Source organism: Eptesicus fuscus, chromosome 12, assembly GCF_027574615.1.
Source record: "Eptesicus fuscus isolate TK198812 chromosome 12, DD_ASM_mEF_20220401, whole genome shotgun sequence".
Lineage (NCBI taxonomy): Eukaryota > Metazoa > Chordata > Mammalia > Chiroptera > Vespertilionidae > Eptesicus > Eptesicus fuscus.
The window spans coordinates 21,045,548-21,072,658 of record NC_072484.1 but is presented as its reverse complement, the minus strand read 5'-3'; the positions used below and the strand labels follow the sequence as shown (position 1 = coordinate 21,072,658).

At 39.3% G+C, this 27,111-nt stretch overlaps 1 protein-coding gene across 1 annotated transcript in view; it reads right to left on the bottom strand.

Annotated features, from left to right (window-relative positions):
• Nucleotides 1-27,111, bottom strand: part of TASP1 (taspase 1) — a 257,842-nt gene that overhangs the window by 108,861 nt on the left and 121,870 nt on the right. Inside the window, exons 9-10 of the mRNA XM_008141100.3 lie at nucleotides 21,223-21,342; nucleotides 15,137-15,215 (exon numbers count right to left, since the gene is read on the bottom strand). Of these exons, the coding sequence (XP_008139322.1) occupies nucleotides 15,137-15,215; nucleotides 21,223-21,342 (199 nt within the window). The remainder of the gene's footprint in view (nucleotides 1-15,136; nucleotides 15,216-21,222; nucleotides 21,343-27,111) is intronic.

Here is a 27,111-nt window from a genome sequence, read left to right as displayed (position 1 = left end):
TTTCAACTTAAGTGGCTGCTCCTTACCCTGAGCCCCCTAAGAATCTTACTGAGTGTGACAAGATTATGAAAGTTTATTTCATAAGGATAGAAAGCTTCTGAGAAGCCACCGTGTCAGCCATGTAAGTGAGAAACAGCACTGCCTAATGAGGCAGATAAAGGAACCAGAATGGGCCTGAAGAGTCGGGATTCCAATAGAACTAACAGCAATGCATTTACCTCCTTGACCAATTTTTGCCTCTCATTGTCTGAATCATTGCTCATCATTCCAGAGCATCCTCGGGGAAGACTTATCTATCTGTCTTCATCTATCTTCCAAAGAATGAGCATAAAGAGTCCCCACTTTATACAAAAGAAAAGTTAAATACTTCATTGAGACCACCACATAACATCCCAAATTACGTCCCAGGTATCCTCTGTTCTCATCAGAACACACCACTTTCAACCCTTACCTTAACTTCCTCTCAGCCCTGACTCACCTGGACTTGAACTAGTTCACTCCAACTGTTATAAACTGAATGTCTGCCCCCCCAACCCAACCCCAAATACATTCCTATGTTAAAGCCCTAAACCCATGTGATGGTATTTTGGGGAAGGTAAGATGAGATCATGAGGGTGGGGACCTCATAATGGAATTAATGTTCTTATAAGAAGAGAAAGAGAGACCAGAGTGCTCTCCGTGCCTGCTAAGTAAGGACACAGCAAAAAAGGTGTGTGTGTGTTTTTTTTTTTTTGCCAGATACTTATTTTGCAACACCCTTAATAGGTTCCTACCATAGAAGAGAGCCCTAACCAAACACCGAATCTGTGGACACCATAATTTTGGTCTTCCCAGCCTCTAGAGCTGAGAACATCTGTTATTTAAGCTACACAGTCTATGCTATTTTGTTATAGTAGCCCGAGGTGAGTCAGACACCACCTGAATGTATTTATTTGTTCATATTTCATTCACATCAATTCATTCAATAAACATCAGGGTTGCTATCTTATGAGTATCATCCACATATCAATGAAGAAAACTGATGAAAATTCCATCTCATGGAATTTCATAGTAGAGTGGGGTAGAAAATAAAGAAAAACAAATACATAAAAGCAATAAATATTAGACAGTAAGATATGCTATGGGGAAAAATAAAACATGGAAGGAGGGGAGGAAATGTTGTCTGAGAGAAGATTTACATGTTTAAGTAAGGCGGTCAGAGAAGATGTCAGTGAGCAAATGAATTTTCCGAATAAAGAGTTGATGAGGTCAGGGGCAGGGGCTTGAGATACTAAGGGCAGAGAGCTAAAGGGGAAGGGAGCAACTCAAGCAAAGATCCTACGGTGGGAGCAGGCCTGGCATGTATGAAGTACATCAAAGCAGCCAATATAACTAAAACTGAATGAGTAAAGGAAGAAAAGCAAGTGCTGAAGTCCAAGGGGAAGGAGAGGAGCACTTCATAAAAGGCCTCGTAGGCCCTTCATGAGGACTTTGCCTTTTCCTTTGGGTAAGGTGGGAAGCAGTTGGACAGTTCAAAGTGGAGGTATAACACATGATTTGACTTAGGTTTGAACACCAATTCCTGTGTTGAGAATTGAATAAAGGGCAAATGTCAAAAAACAAGAGGCCAGCTAGGGTCTACTGCAATAATCCCGATTACAGGTGATAGCACTTTAAATCTGTTGGTAGTAGTGGAGTTGCTAAGAAGAAAACTTGTTGTTTTTTGTTGGGTTTGTTGTTGCTTTGGATGTGGGTGAGATATAAAAGAAGAGTGTCAAGGTCAAGCATGACTCCAAGATTTTGGCCTGAGCCACTGGGAGGCTGGAGTTGCCATTTGCTGTGTGGAAAGACTGCAAGAGAAGCAGGTGGGAAAAGGGCGGGGAAGATCAAGTGCTCATATTTGGACATGCTAAATATGTGATGTCTGTTAGACAATTAAGTGCAGACTTTGAACAAGCAGAGGAATAACTGAGATCAGGGGAGAGGCCCAGGTTGGAGAAAAAAATGTGGAAGTCAGCATATACTAGTATATGGTACTTGGCCCATTAGACTGGATGATAATACCAAAGCATGTGGGTACACAAAAAGAGAAAAATTCAAGAACTAGGCCAACATTGAGAGGTCAGGGAGATGAGCAACATTAAAAGAAAAGAAAGACTGAGAAGGAGCAGCCAGTGAGGTGGGAAGAAGCCAGGGAATATGGTATCCTGGAAGTCTATCAAGGTGAGTATTTCCAGGGGGAGCAAGTCATTCAAGCAACTGTGTCAAATGCTGCTTTACAGGACTAAGAAATGAGCACTGGATTCTAAAGGTTATTGTTCATCTTGACAAGAACAGACTGGTGGAGTGGTGGAGGAAAAGACCTAACTGAGGAAGAGTAAATTAGAGGAGAGAACTGAGAAAAAAAAGAACCTCAAGTGCAGACAACCCCTTGAAGTTTCACTCTGAAGGGTTGCTATAAAACAGGGAAAAAAATTGAAAGGGAGGCTAAACCACTTAGGTGACCTACACACTGAGTCTGAGTAGAACAGGGCTTTATTCAAGCCAATACTCAAGAGACAAAGCCATCAAAAATGCTCGTGACACACAGGAGAACTAAGGAGAAGAAACAGTTACTTCTAGAAAGGAAGCAAAAACACGGATTCCTGCCTGCCTTCCCATTGCCTCTAGGCCCCAGAAAGCAATGACCACATGGCACATGAAAATGTCTCAGCAATGGTCTCCCACTGGCTCTTCTGTCACGTGACTCCACTCCCACAAGGAAGGCTGCTTTGCGCCCTCCTGATAAAGGTCCCTGGGAAAAAGTTTTGCAGCAAAGCCTTATTAGATAATCTCCCGCAGAGGGGCAGAGGAAAACCTGTGGCTGTTAGGTTGAAAAACCAAGAAGGGATGACAAACTTCCCAATCACTGCCTCAGAAATATTAAGGCAAAAGCCTGGTCTCATTCTATGGCACTTTTAATTCACCCACCTTTAAACATGCTCCTGGTAAGCCATGGCCACACCCTCACAGATCTCAGGTTTCTAGGACTACCCAGAGCCAAGACCTGGAAAATAAAAGACCTAGAAAATCAGACATCACTGGGCCTCAGACCAGAAGCAAAGTAGCAGTCCTTCCTTCATGCCAGTACACTTTCAAGAAGGGGAACTGAAGCCTACTTCTCCTGATCTCCAGTCAGCTGTCATTTTTAACCCCTGGACTCATTGTTTCTCTTTAAAAATAAAAGAGACTGCAAAAACAAGTAATAAAATACCAATGTTAAGGTCATCTGGAGCATAAATTCAACCTCCTTCTGTTTTCCTCCTTCTGACCTTCTAATTATCAATCTATTCTACCTTTCCATAGCCAGTGAGAGACCACAGATGTATCTTACATTATGCATATGAGGTGTTACTGAAAAACTGTCTAAATATAGTTTTGGCAAATTAAATCAAATTTTTAAATGCTATTTAAATAAATTTCATGGTAAATAATCTTTTTGAAAAAACAAGCAACCTTTTGGAAGAGGGAGGAATCACATATGCATTTCCTTTTTTATTTAAAATATATTTGATATATAACATTGTGTAAATTTAAGGTGTATAACATATTAATCTGATACATTTATATATTATAATGTGATTGGCCTTGTAGCAATAATTAACATCACTATCACATTACATAATTATCCTTTCTTTTTAATGGTTGGAGTAATTAAATTCTAGTCACTTAGCAAGTTTAATAATTATAATACAATATTGTTGTCCATACATATGCACATCTTAATTTAATTTGTCTATTAAGCACTTACTAAATGCAAGGCCCTGTGCCAGGCATTCAGTAGACACAAATATACCCACAGACCTCCCTTTCTTCAAGAGCTTATGTCACCACTTAAAGAAAACTTGAAACAAATTATTTTCAAACCAAAAAGCTGATAATAATGATCATCACAGACCAAAAATCTAATACATACACAAAAAGTAAAGAGAAAGGAATCTAAACACAACACCAAAAAAAAAAAAAAAAAAAAAAAAAAGTCATGATATCACAAGAGTAAGAAAAGGACTAAAAAACAACCAGATAACAATTAACAAAATGTCAATGAGGATATACCTATCAATAATTACTTTAAATGTAAATGGACTAAATGCTCCAATCAAAAGGCATAGGGTGGCTGGATGAATAAAAAGGTGAGACCCATATATTGCCTATTAGAGACTCATTTCAGATTCACACACACACACACACACACACACTGAAAGTGAAGTGATTAGAAAAGATTTTTAATGCAAATGTAAACAAAACGAAAACTGGGGTAGCAATATTTATATCATACAAAATAGACTAAAACAAAGACTAAGACAAGAAACAAAAAAGGACATTTCATAATGATAAAGGAATCAATCCAAAAAGAAGATATAAAGCTTGTAAATATCTAAACAACCGACTTAGGAGTACCTAAATATATAAAATAATCATTAACAGACATAATGGGAGAAATTGAAAGTAATACAATATTACAATAACATCCCACTTTCATCAATGAATAGGTCATCCAGACAGAAAACCAAAAAAGAAACTGTGGCCTTAAATGACACATTAGGTCAGAAGGTCTTAATAGAACAGTCCATAGAAGAACAGCAGAATACACATTCTGTTCAAGTGAACATAAAACATTCTCCAGGATAGAGCACATGTTAGGCCACAAAGCAGGTCTCAATAAATTTAAAAAGACTGAAATCACAACAAGAATCTTTTCCGAACACAACAGTATGAAATTAGAAATCAAATACAAAAAGAAAACTGGAAAAACACAAACATGCGGAGGCTAAACAACATGCTACTAAACAACCAATGGATCAATGAATAAATCAAATAGAAAGTAAACAATACCTTGAGACAACTGAAAATGGAACAACAATGTTTCAAAATCTATGGGAAAGAGCAAAAGCAGGTCTAAGAGGGAAGTTTATAGTAATACATGACTACTTCTATAAACAAGAAAAATCTCAAAAATTCTAAGGTTACACCTAAAAGAAATAGAAAAAAGAAAAAGAACAAAGCTCAAAGTTAGTAGAAAAAAGAAAATAACAATCAGAGTGGAAATAAACAAAATAGAAATTTAAAAAATAGAAAAGATCAATGAAATTAGGCTTGTCCTTTGTAAAGATAAACAATATTGAGAAGAACTGTAGTCATACTCATCAAGAAGAAAAGAGAGGGCCCAAATAAATAAAATCAAACATGAAAGAGAAGTTACAACCAACACCACAGAAACACAAAAGATCTTGAGAATATTATAAACAATTATGCAAAACAAATTAGATAACATAGAAGAACTGGATAAATTCCTATAAACATACAATCTTCCAAGACTAACTGGGGAACAAACTGAAATCCAAACAGACTAATTAACAGTAACAAAATTGAATCAGTAATCAAAAACTCTCAACAAACAAAAGTTCAGGATCAGGCTTTACAGGTAAATTCTACCAAAAATTTAAAAAAGAATTAATAACTAGCCTCTCAAACTATTCCAAAAATTTAAAGATTAAGATATGTTTCCAAATTCATTCTAAAAGGCCAGCATTACTCCAATACCAAAACCAGACAGATACTACAAAAAATGAAAATTATGGGCCAATATCACTGATGAACATAGATGCAATATCCTCAACAAATATTAGCAAACAGAATTCAACAATATATTAAAAGGATCATAAACCTGATCAAGTGGGATATATTCCAGGGATGCAAGGATGGTTGAATACCCACAAATCACTCAACATGATACACCACATTAACAAAACAAAGGACAAAAATCATATTATAGTATCAATAGAAAATGCATTTGACCATAGTCAATATCTATTTAAGATAAAACCTCTTAACAAAGTGTGTATAGAGGAAATATACCTGAACACAATAAAGGCTACATATGACAAACCCACTCATCATACTCAGTGGTAAAAAGCTGTAAGTTTTTCCTCTAAGATCAGAATCAAGACATGAATGCCCACTCTCACCACTTTTGTTCAACGCAGTATTGCTCTAGCCACAGCAATCAGACAAGAAAAAGAAATACAAGGCATCCAAATTGGAAAGGAAAAGTAAAATGGTCACAATTTGCAGATGACATCCTATATAATAAAAGGCTAATAAACTGATTGAATGGCGGAACAACTGGTTGCTTTGACATGCACTGACCACCAGGGGGCAGACGCTCAATGCAGGAACTGCCCCCTGTGGTCAGTGCGCTCCTACAGGGGGAACACCACTCAGCCAGCCGCCAGGCTCACAGCTGGTGAGCGCAGCAGCGGTGGCGGGAGCCCCTTCCACCTCTGCAGCAGTCGGACATCCCCCAAGGGGTCCCAGACTGCAAGAGGGTGCAGACCGGGCTGAGGGACCCCTCCCCAGTGCACAAATGTTGTGCACCAGGCCTCTAGTAATATTATAAATAAAAAACCCTAAAGAGGGAGAAACCAAGATGGCGACATAGGTAAACACATATACTGCTGCCTCGCACAACAATTTCAAAACTGCAACTGGAAGACAGAGCGGACATCATGCAGAACCACCAGAAAGCTGGTTGAGTGGAAATTCTACAACTAGAAGGAAAGATAAAAGGACACTGTGACCCAGAGGAGCTGTGGAGGACAGGTGCGGAGACCCACGTGTGCGAAAAGGGCGGGCGGCTGAAAACGCAGCTGGCTTACTCGCGGCGCTCAGAGAGGGCGGGCAGCAAGCACGCGGCTAGCTTTCTCATTCAGGAGGGAAACAAAACCTCCCGACTGCACTGAAATCCAGTTCCGGGTGAGGCTTTGAGTACCCAGACTCATTCGGGGAGAAACTAGACTGTCTGGCAGCGGGCGAAACTCAGGGCAGCCTTTTCTCACAGGTACGTGCAGCCATTGCCGCGGGACACTGAGACACAAGGGTCTCGTAGGGTGCGGCTGACGGGAAGCCAAGGATGTCTGCTCAGCCCTGAGACTCCGCCCCATTCAAGCTGAGCACAGAAGCTCTCCCAGAAGAGACACAGCTGATCCTCACAGCTAATTGGCCTGGAGGTCAACTCCCCCAGTGATACTAACAACATCGAGGCCTAACTACAACAAGACTGCACACACAGCCCACAAAGGGGCACACCAAGAGTGTCCACCTCAGGTAACTGGGGAGGCTGAGCCACTAGGCCCTACTAGCACACCTAGCACATGAAGCCACTCCATCAACTCAGGGAAGCAGCCAAAATGTGGAGACAAAGAGGCAGGCCACAAATGAAGGAAATGGAGGAAAGTAAACGACTGGATATAGAGTTCAAAACCACGGTTATAAGGTTTTTCAAGAATCCTAGAAAAGGCCGATAAATTTAACGAGACCCTCGAGGATATGAAAAAGGATCAACTAGAAATTAAGCATACACTGACTGAAATAGAAAATATTATACAGAGACCTAAAAGCAGACTAGAGGATTGCAAGAAACAAGTCAAAGATTTGGAATACAAAGAAGAAAAAAACACTCAACCAGAAAAGCAAAAAGAAAAAAGAATCCAAAAAGTTGAAGATAGTGTAAGAAGCCTCTGGGACAACTTCAAGCGTACCAACATCCGAATTATGGGGGTCCCAGAAGAAGAGAGAGAGCAAGATACTGAAAACCTAGTTGAAGAAATAGTGACTGAAAATTTCCCCCACCTGGTGAAAGAAATAGACTTACAAGTCCAGGAAGCGCACAGAACCCCAAACAAAAGGAATCCAAAGGGGACCACACCAAGACACATCATAATTAAAATGCCAAGAGCAAAAGACAAAGAGAGAATATTAAAAGCAGCAGGAGAAAAACAGTTAGTTACCTGCAAGGGAGCACCCATACGATTGTCAGCTGATTTCTCAACAGAAACTATGCAGGCCAGACGGGAGTGGCAAGAAATATTCAAAGTGATGAATAGCAAGAAACTACAACCAAGATTACTCTACCCAGCAAAGCTATCATTCAGAATTGAAGGTCAGATAAAGAGCTTCACAGATAAGAAAAAGCTAAAGGAGTTCATCACCACCAAACCAGAATTATATGAAATGCTGAAAGGTATTCTTTAAGAAGAGGAAGAAGAAGAAAAAGATAGATAAAAATTATGAACAACAAATACGTATCTATCAACAAGTGAATCTAAAAACCAAGGGAATAAAAAATCTGATGAACAGAATAAACTGGTGAATATAATAGAATCAGGGGCATAGAAAGGGAGTGGACTGACAATTCTTGGGGAAAAAGGAGAGTGGGGGGTGCGGAAAGAGACTGGACAAAAAGCGTACACCTATGGGATGAGGACAGTGGGGAGGAGGTAAGGGCAGAGGGTGGAGTAGGAACCTGGTGGAGGGGAGCTATGTGGGGGGAAAGAGGAACAATTGTAATAATCTGAACAATAAAGATTTATTAAATTAAAATAAATAAATAAGTAAACCCTAAAGACTCCACACAAAAATTAGAACAAATGAATTCTGTAAGGATACAAAATTAATACTAGTATACAGAAATCTGTTGTGTTCCTATCACAATAATAAACTATCAGAAGTAGAAATTAAGGAAAGAGTCTCATTTACAACTGCATCAAAAAGAATAAAATAAATTTAATTAAGAAGGTGAAAAACCTGTACTCTGAAAACAATAAGAAATTAATAAAAGAAATTGAAGACAACACAAATAAATGAAAGGATATGCTATGCTCATGGATTGGGGAAAAAATACTAGCATTAAAATGTCCACACTACCCAAAGCAATTTACAGATTCAATGCAATCCCTATCAAAATACTAATGGCATTTTTCACAGAACTATAACAAATAATTCTAAAATTTTTATGGAACCACAAAAGACCTGAATAGCCAAAGCAAAGTTAACCCTTTGCACTCGCTTGCTTTTTTCGATTCCTTTATTCTACTGCTAACCATGTCGAGTCACACTCGACATCCGAGTGCAAAGGGTTTTAATAGTATCCCACACCCTGATTTCAAACTACCCTACAAAGTAGTAATTAAAACAGTATGGTGCTGGCACAAAAACAGACATTTGGATCAATGGAACAAAATAGAGAGCCTAGAAATAACCCCATGCTTATCTGGTCATTTGATCTACAACAAAGAAGGCCAAGAACATTCAAGAGGGAAGAGCCAGTGTCTTCACTAAATGATGCTGGGAAAACTGGACAGATATATGCAAAAAAATGAAAGTAAACCACTTTCTTATGCCATATATAAAAATAAACTCAAAAATAGATTAAAGACTTCAATGTAAGACCTGAAGCCATCTATATATATCAAAACCTAATATGCAAAGTGTACCCTCAGGAGTTCGACCGACCAGGAGTTCAATCATTCACTATGATGTGTGCTGACCACCAGGGGGCAGCGCAGAATGAAGGAAGGCCCCGGCCCGTGGCAGGCAGCCAGGGAAGGGAGGCCCTGGCTGGCAGCTGGGGAAGGGAGGCCCCCGCCAGCAGCCAGCAGCCACTAGGAACCCTACCCATGCATGAATTTCATGCACTGGGCCTCTAGTAAAACTCATAAAAGAAACATAGGCAGTAAACTTTCTGACATTTCTCTTAACAGTATTTTTTTGTATATGTCTCCTCAGGCAAGGACAACAAAAGCAAAAATAAACAAATGGGACTACAACAAACTAAAAAAAGTTTTGCATAGCAAAGGAAAACATCAACAAAATGAAAACGCAACCTAGTGAATGGGAGATAATACAGTCATATGCTACTTAATGAAAAGGGTACATTCTGAAAACTGCAATGTTAGGTAATTTCATCATTATGTGAACCTCATAAAGTGTACTTAAACAAACCTATATGGAATAGCCTACTACATAACTAGGTTATATGATATATCACTACTGTATATGTGGTCCATCATTGCCTGAAAAGTTATGTAGCACACAACTGTATTTGCAAATTATATATCCAATAAGGGGTTAATATCCAAGATATAAGTAGAACTTATAAAACTCAACATCAAAAAAACAACCTGATTAAAAAATGAGGACCTAAATAGATATTTCTCCAAAGAATACATACAGATGACCAACAGACACATGAAAAGATATTCAACATCACTAATCATCAGGAAAATGCAAATCGAAACCACATATCACCTCATACCTGTCTAAATGGCTATTACAAAAAAAAAAAAAAAAAAGGAACAAATAACAAGTGGTAGCGGGGATGTAAAAAAAAAGAGAGAGAGAGAGAGAGAGAGAGAGAGAACCTTCCCTCATGCACTATTGGTGGGATTGTAAATTGGTACAGCCACTATAGAAAATAATATGGAAATTCATTAAAAAATTGCAAACAGAATTATCATGTAACCCAGTAATTCCACTTTGGGGCATTTATACAAAGAAAACAAAAACACTAATAGGAAAAGAGATATGCACCCCTGTGTTCATTGCAGCATTTTTTACAACTAGAGGCCTGGTGCACGAAATTCATGCAAGGGGGGGTGTCCCTCAGCCCAGCCTGCACCCTCTCCAATCTGGGACCCTTCGGGGGATGTCCGACTGCCGGTTTAGACCCGGGCCTAAATCGGCAGTCGGACATCCCTCTCACAATCCGGGACTACTGGCTTCTAACCACTTGCCTGCCTGATTGCCCCTAACCACTCTGCCCACCAGCCTGATAGCCCCCTAACTGCTCCCCTGCTGGCATGATCATCCCCAACTGCCTTCCCCTGCTGCCCGATCGCCTCCAACTGCCCACCCTGCCAGCCCGATCACCCCCAACTGCCTTCCCCTGCGGGGCTGAGGGGACTGGGGGACTCCAGCTGGATGAGGCAGGGCTGAGGTGACTGGGGGACTCTGGCTGGATGAGGCACACGGCGCCTGCCGCCCTCTGGTGGGGCTGAGGGATTGGGGGACTCCGGCTGGATGAGCAGGGCTGAGGGGACTGGGGGACTGAGGCTGGATGAGGCTGGATGCTGCAGGGACTGGGTGAGGCGGGGCTGAGGGAACTGGGGGACTCCAGCTGGATGAGGCAGGGCTGAGGGGACTGGGGGACTGAGGCTGGATGAGGCGGGGCTGAGGTGACTGGGGGACTCTGGCTGGATGAGGCACACGGCGCCTGCCGCCCTCTGGTGGGGCTGAGGGATTGGGGGACTCTGGCTGGATGAGCAGGGCTGAGGGGACTGGGGGACTGAGGCTGGATGAGGTGGGGATGAGGGGCCTGGGGGACTCCAGCTGGATGAGGCGGGGCTGAGAAGACTGGGTGCCGCCATTTTGTGGCTGTGAGTGCTGCCATTTGTGAGGGCGTGGCAGTCAGCATATTTCCTCTTTATTGGCTGTGGGTGTCGCCATTTTGTGAGGGTGTGACAGTCTATTAGCATATTCCCTTTTTTATTAGATAGGATAGCCAAGCTATGGAAGCAACCTAGGTGTCCTTTGATAGATGAATGGATAAGGAAGATGGGGTACATACACACAGTGGAATATTATTCAGCCATAAAAAAGAATAAAATCTTGTCATTTGTGACAACATGGGTGGACCTAGAGGGTATTATGCTACGTGAAATAAGTCAAATAGAAAAAGACAATTACGTATGATTTCATTTATATGTGAAATCTAAAAAACAAATCAAAGAACAGACAAAACAAAACAGACTCACAAACACAGAGAACAAACTGATGGTTGCCAGAGGGAAGAAGGGGAGGGGGATGGGTGAAAAATGTGAAGGGGACTAAGAGGTACAAAGTTCCAGTTATAAAGTAAATAAGAAATGAGGATATAGTGTACAGCATAAGGAATGTAGTCAGGAATATTGTACGATGACAGATGATTACTAGACTTATTGTGGTGATCACTTAGTAGGGTATATAAATGTCAAATCACTATTTTGTACACCTGAAACTAATATAAAATTGTATGCCAACTATACTTAGATTTTTTAAGTGGTTAAAATGGTAAAAACAATTTGTAAAGAAGGTAGATCTCATGTTACGTGTCTTTACCATAGTAAAAAAAAAAAAAAAAAAAAGAATCAACTAGTATTTTTTTTAAATAGTGGTGCATATTATAAAAGATGGTGACTTATATTCAACAAAATACAGTTAAATATTGAGCTACTACTCAGGACCAAGAAGTTTGCTAGGTACCTTTCATATGTCAACTCATTAAATCTTCACAAATATTAAGGTAGATGTTATTCCTGTTTTACAAATAATCCCTTGCACTGGTCACAGCCAATGAGTGAAAGTCTGAACAAGGACCCAAGTATCTACTCTGCTCCTCCCTAGCTAGGCAAATTTCCCTGAGGCCAGAACATTAGTCAGAGTTTGCAAGGTCAGTGCCTGCCACCCTAACCTCTTCCTCACTCCCTACTCATTGCTCCCCACCCAGTGATGAGAGCAAGATGCTGGAGTTTATCCCTCAGGCTAATGACCATGTCCTGTGTGGCCCTGGGAGAGCCCTACCCTGACCATAACTAACTGTCTTCCCTCTGCCTTTCAAGTATCACCTTCCAAAACTAAAAACCTAAAATGTAGGCCAGGTCTCTGGATTTTCTGCAACAGCCTACGGCACAAGTCTTTTTTATTTTGGCCAAACAATTGCAAAATTCTGTGCTCCACCTTTCTTATGACCTGAACACCAACTCTACCATGTATTTCCATTGTCAACCTCATAGCAACAGCCCCAGGAAAAATACGGGTAAAGAAATCACACAAAGTCCCACAGATGGAAGGAACTGCAGACCATCTCTAATATCTTCAGGTTCTATGGGCTGATGATGGTTAGTCTTAAACTTGGGAAGAATGTAACAAGGTAAGCTGGGCATCCAAGTTAAAAAGCTACAATGGATGTCATGAACTGGAAACCTAAACTTACCTTTAGTCATATGAAACTATCTTCAATTAATGCAAGTTGGGCAAAGAAGGAAATAGCCATGGGAAAAAGGGAAATACCTTAATTTTACAATTTTCGATTTATCCATCTACTTAACAGAATCAAATCCAGTAAATGTGTTTTTATCCCAACTTCCATATCATCAATTTAAAAAAGAAAGGAGGAGACTGCAATATCCCAAGGAAATTGAATTTCTTTTCCAACACGACACACACAGGCTCTCAGAATTTCAGATTAAATGTAGAATCTAGGTTTCCTAACATCTAGACATGAGAGTAACATTTAAAGAACAACAAACCAACTTACTAAACAACATATTGACCAACAATAAAACTGACACATAATACAAACTGATACTTCTTTAAGAAAATAAAGATGAAATAATGAATTATCTATTTTAGACTTTAGTTTATTCAAATACTACTATTTTCCATAGACATAGGGCCATACTTAATTATGAGCACAAGCTAACTCTTAAATATTATGTGTATAGGTTTCCATGTGCTACCAGTATTAAATTAAAAATTAACTTATATTATTATATTAAACTCATCTCTTCAAAATTAAAAGACTGAAAACAACTTTTTGCCAATTATATTACTGAGGTTTAGACTCAACATTAATTTGCATTTGGACTTCACCTGATAGACCAGTGGCTGACAGTCTAATTTTTCCACTAATACAAGGAATGAATCTAGCCCTAGTTGGTTTGACTAAGTGAATAGAGTAACAGCCTTCGGACTGAAGGGTCCCAGGTTCAATTCCAGGTGGGGTACATGCCAGGTTGGGGGCTCAATCCCCAGTAGGGGACGTGCAAGAGACAGCCAATCAATGATTCTCTCTCATCATTGATGTTTCTATCTTTCTCTCCCTCTCCCTTTCTCTCTGAATTCAAGAAAAATAAAAAAAAAGGAATGAATCTAGGTCAGGAGACTGCTTGCTACAATAGGCAGGCAGAATAACGTGGACCTGAAATGACAGGGCCAGATAAGCAGAAATAAAAAGAAGCAAAAGTATATGAGGATGGTATCCAGATTTCAAGTCTGAGCAAAGAACAAAATAGTGATGGCAATAAAAAAGATGGGGAATACAGGAAAAAGATGGCCAAGGAGTGGGAATAAGAAAAAGATATTTTGTTGAGATTGCTGAATTTGATATGTATACACAACATCCACAGGGACATGTCCAACAGGAAGTAGGTAATGACTCACATGGGCCTCAAGGGAAAAGTCCAGAGTAGAAGCCAATATACCCTAAGAGATAACTGCTGAAATGGGAACACAGCAATAATATCAAATCACCAAGAGAATGCACACAGTGAGATGAAGGCAAGATAGCAGGAGCCCAAATCTGCAGTTGTCAGCAATGGGAAGAATTGTGAAGAAGGCAAAGATAGAGCAGGTCAGAGAAGCAGAACAAACCAAAAAATTCCAGAATCTATGCTACAGACAGAAAATAGCCACCAACATTAGAGACTGCAGAAAGAGTCAAGAGTTATCATGAGAAGAAGGCCATTGAATTGAAGAGGGAATGGAAGGAGAGGCAGGCATATCAATCTTCCTTACTAATAAAACCTGAGGTCATGGGGGGAAAGGCCTACGGCTGTAGCTTGATAGGTAAAAGCAAACCAATACTATTTTGTCAATATAAACCAATATTATTTTGTCAACCATGCATATCACCACATTAAAAGAAAAGGCTTCGGTACATCTGGCACAAGCACATAAAAACTTCGATCTAGACACCAACCATTCTGCTATTAAAATTCACCACTACCCCCCAAACACACACATACACACATATACACACACACACTCATTTCTAAATGATAATGACTTTTTAAATACAGGTACAAAAAGAAAATGTACATTTTATTAAAAGTGCAGAGGATTGCATGTCATAAATTATACATTTCGAAATACACCTTATAAGTTTTATGTCAACATTTTACTCAAGAGAATATCTCTTAGTTTTGAAATGCCTTGCTACTTTTATATCTGTGATCTAAATTTGGCACTAACATGAGTCATTTGAGAGAAAAAGAACCATAAAGATATTATTAAGTTATAGTTAACTCCAGAATTGTGTTGAAATGTTAGGAAATCATTTACACTGTGATACTTATATTGTGAAATGGTCCTTAAAAGCATTCAAATATCAAAGATTTTTTTATGCATCAGTGCTCTTTTCTGTGCAGTGTCTTAACACATGCTTACATAAAAATATTGTTTTTAATCATCAAATAACCTGGTTGAAGTTATGAAAAATGGCCATGAAAGCAGCAAATACCTGAGGTACTCACAGCTGTGGAGTAGGGATTATGAGCTCCAGTATTTTCAGCCCAGCAGCCACATCCATAAAGAGCAGCCTGGGAAAAAAGAAAATAGATAAATATAATATTACAGAAATATTGTAAGTAACTAGAGGCCCAGTGCATGGCATTCGTGCACTGGGGGTGGGGGAGGAGTCCCTCAGCTCGGATGGTGCCCTCTCACAGTCCAGGATCCCTCGGAGGCAGTCGGACATCCCCCGAGGGGTCCTTAGCACTGCCACGGAGGTGGGAGAGGCTCCCGCCACCGCCGCTGTGCTCAACAGCTGTGAGCCCAGCTTCTGGCTGAGTGGTGCTCCCCATGTGGGAGCACAGTGCCCACCAAGGAGCAACTCCTGCATTGAGCATCTGCCCCTTGGTGGTCAGTGTACGTCATAGAGACTGGCCGTTCCGTGGTTCAGTCTATTTGCATATTAGGGTTTTATTATACAGGATTACTGGCTTTCAACAGAGGACAAAATCACACCCATCTAATAAATTTAGTAATGATGTATAACAACCAGGCAATAATACCAGAGGTTATATAAGACCTATCCAAATAACATTCTAACACTACTAAACCTATATTTTCAGCTACTGCAATAATCTAAAAATTTTCAGAAAATAGCAAAAAAATGTTTCTTAGTTTTATCAACAGTAATTTTTCTTCACCTGAAAAATCTTCCCCCATTGTAATTTGTCAGCTAATTGCTCTTCTGGCCCCTTGAAATAATTATGGTTGCCTTACAATAGTGGTTCTCAGACTAGGTGTGTATCAAATTTTGAGGGGAGCATGGTGACAGGAGCCTTGGTTCCCAGATACTCTAGGTCAGTGGTCTGGGGACGAGGCCAGGAATCAGCTACATTCATCAGGGCCCTGGAAAGCGAGATGCCAGCGATCCTTCTGCCATGCTCTAGGAAACCCCATTAAGGAGGACCTTTCCCATGCCTCCCTTGGGTGGAACAATAGGAACTGCAAACAATTGTGTACCAAAGGGCCCAGTACATGCTCACCGTTGTGCTAGATTCTGCCAGGTATAAAGAAAAGAGGAAAAAGAGATTGCTTAAGGTAATAACTTTGTGAAGTGTTGGAGCAGAATTATAAGTCTCAAACCATTAGGAACACAGTAAGTTATAATGATTTTATAAAAGAATAGGTCAATCATTCCTATTTTGTTTCCAATTATGCTACCCAAAATGTCTGGATTCATCTCTTCAATATCCACAACCACTTCTCTACCTTTGGAAAGGAAATCACATCTGATAATTTTCCACTCCTTAGTTAGAACAGATTTATAAAAACCTTAAATAGCTATCTAGAGAAATACAACAATGTGAAATAGCACATGTTCGGTGAGAATGAAAAACTGAAAACAACCTACATGTCAATCAGTAAGGAAATGGCTAAACTGGCATAGCAATATGCGGAATTCAATGCAAAGTTTTAAAAAATTTAAATTAGTTCCTAAAAAAGAAGAAAGAGGTAAGCCATGACAATACATTCAGCATCCAGATTGACTGATGGAGGAAAAAGATATTCCCATAAAATAGTACTGTTATTTTCTAGGAGCTCACTTCTGAGGACTGGAGGAAGAAGACTGGCAATGGTGACCAAACGTTAGCTTTCTATAACATTCTATTCTTTCTCACAAGGACTTCAGAACTCATTTGCTCTAATATTCTACCAAGAGCAGGAATCTCCATGAAATATCCCAGATACTTCTGAATCTGAGAAGCTCACTGTCTCATAAGGGAACATATCCCCCTTTTGGACACTTCCCATTGGCGAAAAGTTCTTCCTTCAATTGCATAGGAATATCTGCTCTATCATAACTTCCACCCACTAGTACTAGTTCTATTCTCTGGAAATGCACTAACCTCCTCCTAAAGACCTCTGAATTTTTAAAAACAGCTATCCTAGAGTCATGATTATTCTTTTCTCACTCAAAGAATACTAGATTTGTGAATTGTTCCTCAAGACTTTAAAATGTACACACACACACCCCACTCTCCTAGTCACCCTCCTTGAGAAATAATACAAAACCAAGGAAAATTGGAGATGAAGTCTTATGACCCACAGTTGCCATTCCCAGTTGTCATGAATATAGCCCTCTTAAAAGTAAAACTAATCAAGACCCTCAAACCTCCGAGGGAAGGCAGGGGAGGGTCAGGGGAAGGGGGAGAGACCAACCAAAGGACTTGTATGCATGCATATAAGCCTAACCAATGGACACAGACACTAGGGGGGTGAGGGCACAGCGGGAAGGCAGGAGGCAATGGGGGGATAAGGACACATATGTAATACCTCAATCAATAAAGAAAAAAATCTGAAAGTTAAAAAAAATTCATACTAGATCAGAAAAGCATCCTCTATAGGAATTGCATTAAAGCAATCTTTAATGTAGAAACATAAAAGATGATTTGGATAAAAAATTGGATGTGCTGATGGTAGCACACATCTTGTCAACATACTAAAAACCATTGAGTTATACACTTTAAATGGGTGAATTGTATGGTATGTGAGTTATATCTCAATAAAGCTGTTTTAATAATAAATAAATAAAAAGTTAAACTGAGAATTGAACACAACACTTCCAGTATAGCAGACAGTAGAAAGACATTACTGCCGTTGAAAACACTATGCTTCCTAAATACATAAGACGGCTGGTCAGAGTGGCAACTGAAAGCCTACAGGAGGAATTCGGCACATGGATTTCATAAGAAAACTGGCAGACTTGTAGGATAAGCCATTCAACTGGCACTGCCTGGGACAGATGCTGGGTCAGCCAAAGCCTCAGAGAACACATGACCTCAGGAGAAGGGCCCATTCTTCCTTCACTGAAAACCCTGGACATTAGCCCATTGTCCTTCCATTCCCCCTACACACACACACACCACACACACACACACACACACACACACACACACACCAAATAAATAAGGGCACAAGGATACCTCTTAGAAACCCAGAACATTTATTCTTACTCTTTTTTCTTCTAAGCAAATTTCCCTTGGGCTACTTCTCCTCAATTTTATGACCTAAAGTTGTCTTATTTTGTAACCTTCTGAAATTGGTTGGGCTGAGATAAAAACAGGTAAGATATAAGAATCAGAAATTGTCTCTCTCTTATCCACTTCTTTGGATAAAATATAGCAACCTTAAGCAGGCCTAAAATAAACAATTTTAAAAGTTTCCTTCTTTTTGGTAGTAAAATTTTATTAAAGCTATTATCATGCAGTAAAAGTAGGTCATATAAATTATATTGCTATTATTATTATTTAACCTTCTCTGAGTTTTAGTTTCCTCTTTTATAAAATGAGGATAATAAAAACACCCCCCTCCTAGTGCTGTAGTATCATGTGAATTAGCATGCCTGCCACACATAGCATAAACAGCGGCTATAGCTGTTATCATGAGGGACTATGATAAGTAATTTAATGCATTATGTTATTTAATCTTCTAGAACTTTGTAGAAGGTAGCTATTTGTCCCCATTTATAGTTGTGGAAAGTAGAGCTTAAAGACATTGAATATTGTCCATAGTAAGGAGACTGGTGGAAAGTAGAGCTTAAAGAAACTGAATATTGTCCATATTAAGCAGACTGGTAAATGGAAAGGTGGAATTAGATTAAAGGTCCATACTCTTAACCACTCCACTTAACTCAACTATCTATTTGTATTTGAGTAGCGGGGAGGGATAAGGGAGGCGAAGAATATAATAAATTTTGTGCTCATGTCCCAGTTTTAAATCTAGTTATTACAGTAAACTGAAGAAGCAAGTAAGTTCTCATTCAAATTGCCATTTTATAAAAGAATGGGTCAATCATTCCTATTTTGTTTCCAATTAATGCCACCCAAAATGTCTGCATTCATCTCTTCAATATCCACAACCACTTCTCTACCTTTGGAAAGGAAATCACATCTGATAATTTTCCACTCCTTAGTTAGAAGCAGATTTATTTAAAAACTTAAACTGTTACTATATATCTAAAGAAGGGTAATATGCTAAAATTTTTAAATATTTGTACATTTAAATATATTTAAAAGTATCTAGTTTTAGTACATTTAAATTTTGCGTGCGTATTTTGTCATACTCTGTCCTGATTATCAGGAAGAGCGGTTCTTTACCTCTCATCTGATGCTTACATATTTCCAGGCTAGGCAAATTACATCTCCTTTTCCAAGCAATATAATCCAATTAAGCAACTGTATTTTGCTACAAGTACCTTGTCTCCTCTCCTCCACACGCTTTCCTGAGTTTTCATCTCTCACAAACTGTGCATTCATAAACTAGCTAAGTGGAGCAAATAAACATTAAGTTTTACGGAAGTATTTCTTTATCTAGGAGAGTCCTCTTTGCAGTGGCAGAATGGCTTCAAGACTATTTGATGTAATATCCTGCTAACACAGTCCAGAACTATCCTTGGTTCGGTTGTTGCTATTTTGTTAACCAAAACAAACAAACAAAAAAACAGTGAGAAAGTCATGGGAATTGCAAGGCTATGAAGGGGGCTCTGCTGGTTTTTCTTTCTCCTTCTCCACCAAGGCATCCAAAACTAAACTGATATGCCAACTTTGGTTTTCTTATTCCAAACTCGACAAATACACAGGACATTATAATGTGGAAAAATACCATGACTAGACAAAGGCTTTTATAATGAGTTCAAAGCATTGTACACATGTTGAGTAATGATTCCCCATAAATCCCCTTCTACAGTAGACAAAGAATTGCACAAAATTAATTGTTCTTCCCTTCCCTTTTCCCCCATAGGACCACAAGTAGTTTATCCACAATAAAGGGCAGATTAGGGAACAACACTTGAGGCTTTGCAAAGATGTCCTCCATGAATCAGATCACTCTGCTGCCAGCATTCACTAACCACCATGTCCAAAACAACTGTGGCATCAACTCTTCTTTAAACATGAGAAATAAAGTGAAAGAGCGGCCAAGTAGTGCTCTACATGTAACACAAGATCCAAATACTGAGCTTAACCATATCCTTGCAACTACTTTAACAGATTCCATGATGGTGTCCAATTCATCTGTTCAGTTAACAAATATTTATTAAGCCTATAAGCAATGTGCCAAATTGGTTTATACTACTCAGAAAGCTTCCTAGATCAAACAGACTGTTAAATTTCATTCTCAGTATAGCCCTAGAGGTTGATGATAGGGGGCAAGGGGAGGGGGAAGGGCGAAGATGTGCAAGTGAACTGGAAATAAGCCAGTTGCATATACATTAGACCCTACTTATAAACAGATTTCTTGAATGGTATCATATGTGGTAACCTGAAATACTGGTTAGTCTATAAAATAGCTGAAATGCTTAATCAGAGGAGCAATTTAGGGGGTCAAATGTTCCTTGAATGGAAGAAATACAAAATTTAACTCTAAAATCATTTTCCCACCTAACAAGCAAGCAGTAATAATAGTCAGGTAGAGCTTGCTCCTAAAAAGAATGACACTTACAAAGAAAGAAAAGGGAAATCAACACACATTTATTAAATGTCTACTATATGCCCAGCCTGTCCAAAGTAGGATTAGCAGTGGTAAAAATCAGAAAGAGCCCTATTACTATGAGAATTTTTTTTAGAAAGAATCTTAAAAAGTTTTTGATTAATGATTTATGCTACACTAGTAGCCCTGCACACAAATCCGTGTGCCAGTAGCTCGTCAGTAGCTCGTTGCTGCCCTCCAGTAGCTCTCCGCCTATTGCCCCGCCCTCCTGTAGCGTCCTCTCCCCTCCTCCCCCCGCCCCTCCAACCCCCCTCACCCCCCCCCCCCCCCCGTCTCCCTTACCACCCCCCTCGTAGCTTGCTGCCCTGCCCCCTCCTGTAGCTCTCCGCTGCCCCACCCTCCTGCTGATCTGTGATCCTTTCATTACCCCGTCGGTCATTACACTTCACGGCATAATGACCATTTGCATATTACATTTATTATATAGGATAAATATTAAAGAACAATATTTTTTTTCTAAAGAAAACAGGTCTCTACAGTTTAAAATTTGTGAGCTAGAAAATGCCATGTTTTAACTTGTAAAGCTAGTTTAAAAACCCAACGGCTCACCTGTCCAACTCTCCCTGGATGTTTCAAGGCCAAGCCTCCACTGGAGACAGCAGCAGCAACGTTCCCTTCGTGGTCCACAACCACAGCGCCCACTGTGTCCAAAGTGCCTGAGTCATTCTCCTGCAGAACAAATGAGCATTCACTAAGCATGGTGTGTGACAATGTGATATGACTACATAATAATTTCTAGTAAAATCGTGACATAAAATCTGAGCTAATCCTTAAGTGAAACGGTTAGCAATCTCCTAAAGTGATCTATTATCAAGTTGCCATTTAAATTCTGTTCAAGACAATATGTTTTATCCACTGAAAAATCCTGAACAAAAGCTTTTTTCTCATAATAAGCCTAACATGCCTTTCTAAGGGAGGGAAAATTTTTTAATATGATTTATAATATAACACAGTGCCTTCCTAGTCTCAAGAATTAAATTCATAATTGAGATTTTGCAGAGGAAAAGATCTGTGGCATAAGTGAAATGCCATTGTTAGTATTTTGAAATTATATACAAATTTCTAAAAGTAATAGTTAGCATAGTAAATATAAAGAATGGCATTTATAATCTCAAAGTATACTATACTATGCTATAATTTTCTTTTATAGTTCCTTGCCTATGAGAAACTTTATGGCAAGGCCTCATCTCTGCTCTAGCAATATGCTTGCCAATTGCATGTCAGAAAAATGTATGTTCTTGAGAGGCATCTTTGTGTTTCTGTGTCTTGTCCCAGGTCCCACATGCTGAAAGCATTTCACATGTAGTGACTAAAACCAGCTGACTTCCTATCTTGAAGATTTCTGAGTCACCTGTGCAAGATAGAAAAACTGTATTACAGAATAAAAATCAGAATGAAGGGAGGCAGGTAGAAGGTATCATGAAAAAATATATTTTTTCTATATTAATAGCAGTCCTGGTGGTGTTCTTAACACTAGGACACTGGTTTCCAATTGTGCCCTAGAACCCAAGACCTCTACCCTCATCCCCACCCCCAAGTATACATGAAAGAGCTAGACATAGGCAGGTTCAACAAGAATAGCCCCTCCTTCCGTGTGGTTTATGCTCACACTCCTGAGCAAGGCTTCATTTGTACGGAGGGATCCCTCGCTAAGAAGTTTTGAAATAAAATCCCCAGAAAAGTCAATGAGTTCCTACAGCCACCTCAGAAGTTGAGCAAAATTGAAGAGAGTTTTGAAATAACTGAAGCAGAATGCAAGCAAAAGACTTTTCCTTAAAGCAAACTGAAAAATTTAGAGACAGAGTATGCCACAACAAATATTACATTAAGTCTATTAGGAGAAGGTTCATCTAGGCATTTGCATTTCTTTGGTTCTTGTTCTGAATTCTACTTCCCCTTAAATATACTGATATAACAGTTCATACCTTGATGGAAAAGGCATAACTGACTGAAATGAGTGCTGTATTCCTACTGTCCCTTCCCAGGTGGAAGAAGCCTTGCCAATGGGTCCACAAGGCCATATCCCAGAATACCATGGTTCTGCTGGTGACAGGTTGCCTGACTTTCAAGGACAGTTCCCTATCCTGACTGTAAACTCTCTGAGGAAAGGTTTGATCCACTCTGTTCATTTTGCACATGGCAGACATTGAGGACATATTTATTCATTAATCAGGATGGAATAAAGTATGTCTGCATCCCTGACATCACAAAACAAGCCTAGCGAGTGATGGTATACACTATGCCATTCTAATGCCTCGGCCACAGTCTTCCATCTCCTTTTCTCAAGACTCAATTTCATTCAAATTCAGAGGATGCCACTTCTTAGGGGAAGACTTAACAATAGCCAGGGTTGCTCACTTGGTACGGATGAAATCAAGTTTATCTTTTTTGGTGAATAAGATGAAAGTATCAAAGTAAATGAGTAACCCTAAAGAGAAATGTACTTTTGACTTACATTTCATTATTCTAAGAAATAACTCCTAAATCTTTATATCCCTGCAACCTCAGATACAGAAATTTTGTTTTCTTGTCCAGATGCCAAGTCTTATGTTGTCTACAGGAGGACTTTTCAAACTTTTATGTGCCCAAATGGATACAAACCATCTGGAGAATCTGTTTAAATGCAGATTCTGATGGAAGAATCTGGGAATGGTCAAGACTGTACATCTAACCACCTCCCAGTAATGCTGATGCTGCTGGTCCATGAACCCTACTCTGAGAAGCAGGTATGATGGCATCCTACTGGATCATTATCACCCAAATGCCTGCTCTACTCATTCTGAGGCAAATAATTTTATAGGCACAAAGCTGCTGAACGGGAAGCTTAAACCACCTAAGACTAACATATGTCAGCATAAAAGATTTAAACTCCACCTTGTTCAACTCTCAATTGGCAGCATATCACCATGATCACACCGCCATGAACATATTACAAAGTATTTTATTTTATTATTTTTTATTATTTTATTTTTTTTTAATTTCTTTATTGATTATGGTGTTACATATGTGTCTTTATTCCCCCATTACCTCCCCTATCCCCCCCTCATCCCCTCACCCCCCTGTTGTCTGTGTCCATTGGTTAGGCTTATATGCATGCATACAAGTCCTTTGGTTGATCTCTCCCCCTTACCCCCAACCTCCCCTACCTTCCCTCTGAGGTTTAATGGTCTGATCGATGTTTCTCTGTCTCTGGATCTATTTTTGTTCATCAGTTTATGTTGCTCATTATATTCAATAAATGAGTGAAATCATATGATATTTATCTTTCTCTGACTGACTTATTTCGCTTAGCATAATGCTCTCCAGTTCTATCCATGCTGTTGCAAATGGTAAGAATTCCTTCTTTTTTACCGCAGCGTAGTATTCCATTGTGTAGATGTACCACAGTTTTTTAATCCATTCATCTGCTGATGGGCACTTAGGCTGTTTCCAAATCTTAGCTATTGTAAATTGTGCTGCTATGAACATAGGGGTGCATATGTCCTTACTAATTGGTGTTTCTAGTTTCTTGCAAAGTATTTTAAATTAATGATCTTATATATGTGTTTTTTTAGAAATGGACAACTTTCATACAAATAGACACTATAAAATAATTCTGATCATTGACAACAAAAATGTTAAGAAACAGTATTCTTTTTTTTCATTGTTTTTTTTCCCATTGTACTTGTTTTCTCTTTTACTTGTTTCTGTTCTAATTTTTTAAATTTTATTTTATTTTATAGTTGACAGTATCCTTTATTAGCTCATTTTTTATTAACTGAGACTGCTGACCCTATCCAAGCATTCTATAAAACAAAAATGTCACTGCAGGGACACATAACATCTACACAGTGATATACACTATCTGTAAAACAATTCTCTTTGCATTTCAATTAGGATAGCATGCACTATGAAAACACATATACCTAATCAAACTACTGTTGAAAGATTCAAAAGGATTATACATAGATAGATTTACTGTAACTTGGTTTTTAAAAATGAAAGACCAAGCAAAAAATAGGGAATACTGTTCTAAATTAAGCTAAATATTCCTAAGGGCTTGCAACACCTGCAAAAATCAGGATTGCTCCATAAATATTCAAGAATTAGTTCACAGATTTCACATACTGAAAAGCAAATTTAAAGATGATGAAGTAATATTTAAGCATTTTTATGAAGTGCAGATACAGTGAGTGAAAGACAAACATTGGTATTTTGGCCCTAATAATTTCACACTTGTTTGTACAGAAATGAAATCGTAGAAAGTTTAAAAAACACACAATGACTGTTACTATATAGAACTACTATTATGCTCTTACACTCCATAAATACTTAAAAGTATATGCACCACACAGATATACATGTACCTATTGTCCTTGACTAAAACACACTATTTGCATTACTTCCTTGACAAAATTGTGACTAAAAACAAGTATAAAAACTATAGTTCCCTTAGAATAAATACATTTATATAAAGTTAGAATAGAGAGTACATGTGTCAAGGAAAACGTTGAAATAAGGCTTTCTTGAAGTAACCAATAAACTAGTAATCACTGTTGGACTTAATGTCAAAAGATTTATTTTTCTCTGCTCCAAATTGGAGATGACTATTACACAGTTATGGTAAGAATTAAATTAAATAACACATGTAAACTAGTTTAAAAGGGAGAAAAAAATCCCTTAAAACAAAGTTCAGATATTTTCCACCAGAAAATTAAGTCTCTAACCTTCACTCTAATTCTGAAATTAGCCAAAAGACACCATCTATCTGTTACTTACCTCATTAATTTGTTTTTTCTTCTATACAGAATTATTTGATATCAAATAGCTAAAATCAAGGATAATCTCAGCCCTGCTGGTATGGCTCAGTCGACCTATAAATCAGGAGGTCACTGTTCAATTCCCAGTCAGGGCACATGCCCCGGTTGTAGGCTTGATCCCCAGTATAGGGCATGCAGGAGGCAGCTGATCAATGATTCTTATTATTGATGTTTCTATCTCTCTCTCCCTCTCCCTTCCTCTCTGAAATAAATAGAAATATATTTTTTAAAAGAATAATTGCAAATATATAAGTGCATCCTAAAACCGGGGTAAGTTGGAATGATCTTAATACAATAAGCATGAAATACCTTTTTTGAAAATATACCAAAACTTTCTAATACACCTTTGTTAGGTTTGTGGGCAACATTAAGTTGGTGTGAACATCCACTTAAGAAAGCAGATGACTAATGCTCTCCATGACAGCACAACAATGCCAGCATAAAGCTTTACCATCTTTGAGTATCCTAAACATGGAATAATAGCTCTGGCTACAGGAGACCCAGATCTGGCTCCTTGTCTACTTCCCACAAACCGGCTCCCTTCAGTGAGGCCACTGTGGGCTCAGAGTATATAAGATGTGCATAAATAAAGTATAATTTAGCTAGAAGTCTCTACTTTCATGTATCTGGCTTAGCTGAAACTAAGGAAAAACTGGATATAAGAACATCCAATAACCTTTCTATTTTCTTTTTAGAAAATCAATCTTCTATGGCTAAAGGTTCTGTCAGTGGCAGCCAGCCTGAGCCAGCATGGCGGCATTCTTGAGTAACTCTCAAGGAATTTCAGCTAAGCTCACAAGGTGCCAGAGACACACAGGGAGAAACTGACTTGTGTGGCTTTAGGGCGAGGGTCATCTTCTTATATGACCAACAAGCAACACATTTCCTGTGTTAAGCCTTCCCTCTATAGGGCAAAATCTTAATCTGCTTTAGCCTGCTGAATTCTACTAGCTCCACACTGGTGATGCCCTGAGACCCCATGCCACTGCAAAGGCCCCAGGCAGGTGGCAGCTGGCCTCAATGTACCCTGAGACTTTTGCTGAGTGGCCCCTGACCCAGCACAGGTGCTGAATTTGAAACTGAATTAACCTGGTGAACACCACTCACCACTATCTGGTAACTCCCGGAGAACCTACCTCATACAACTCAAGTACTGCCCAAGGCTCTTTTAGTGAGCCTAAAGGGAGGCTGGCAGGTGAGAGAATCTCAGGGTGCCTTGGGCCATTTGCTGATCTGCGCCAGACCCAGTACTGGTGGCAGCAGACCTTGAATCTAGCTTGGCCCCTCCCATGTGCACCCAAGCTCAGTAGAGGCAGATACCAACTGTGGATCACTTTGTAGCTCCTAACAGGTAGCCCAGGGCTGGTCACATGCAGTGTAGACATTGACCTGTACCAGAGTCCCTCCCAAAAGCCCCAGAACCAGCACACCCAAGGGCTGGCTTCAGACCACAAAAGGGCACCACCCAATTAGCTCCATAAGCAGCCCAACAAAGGAATGCCTCAGCAGGCACCACACCATGCTGGGGAGAATTTTTTTTTTCATGGAATCAGCGCCCACATAGCAGCTCTTACTGTGGTCATGACCAAACCTCACAGCCATCCAGCCTGAGGGTCAACCCCACCCACAGACATGGCAA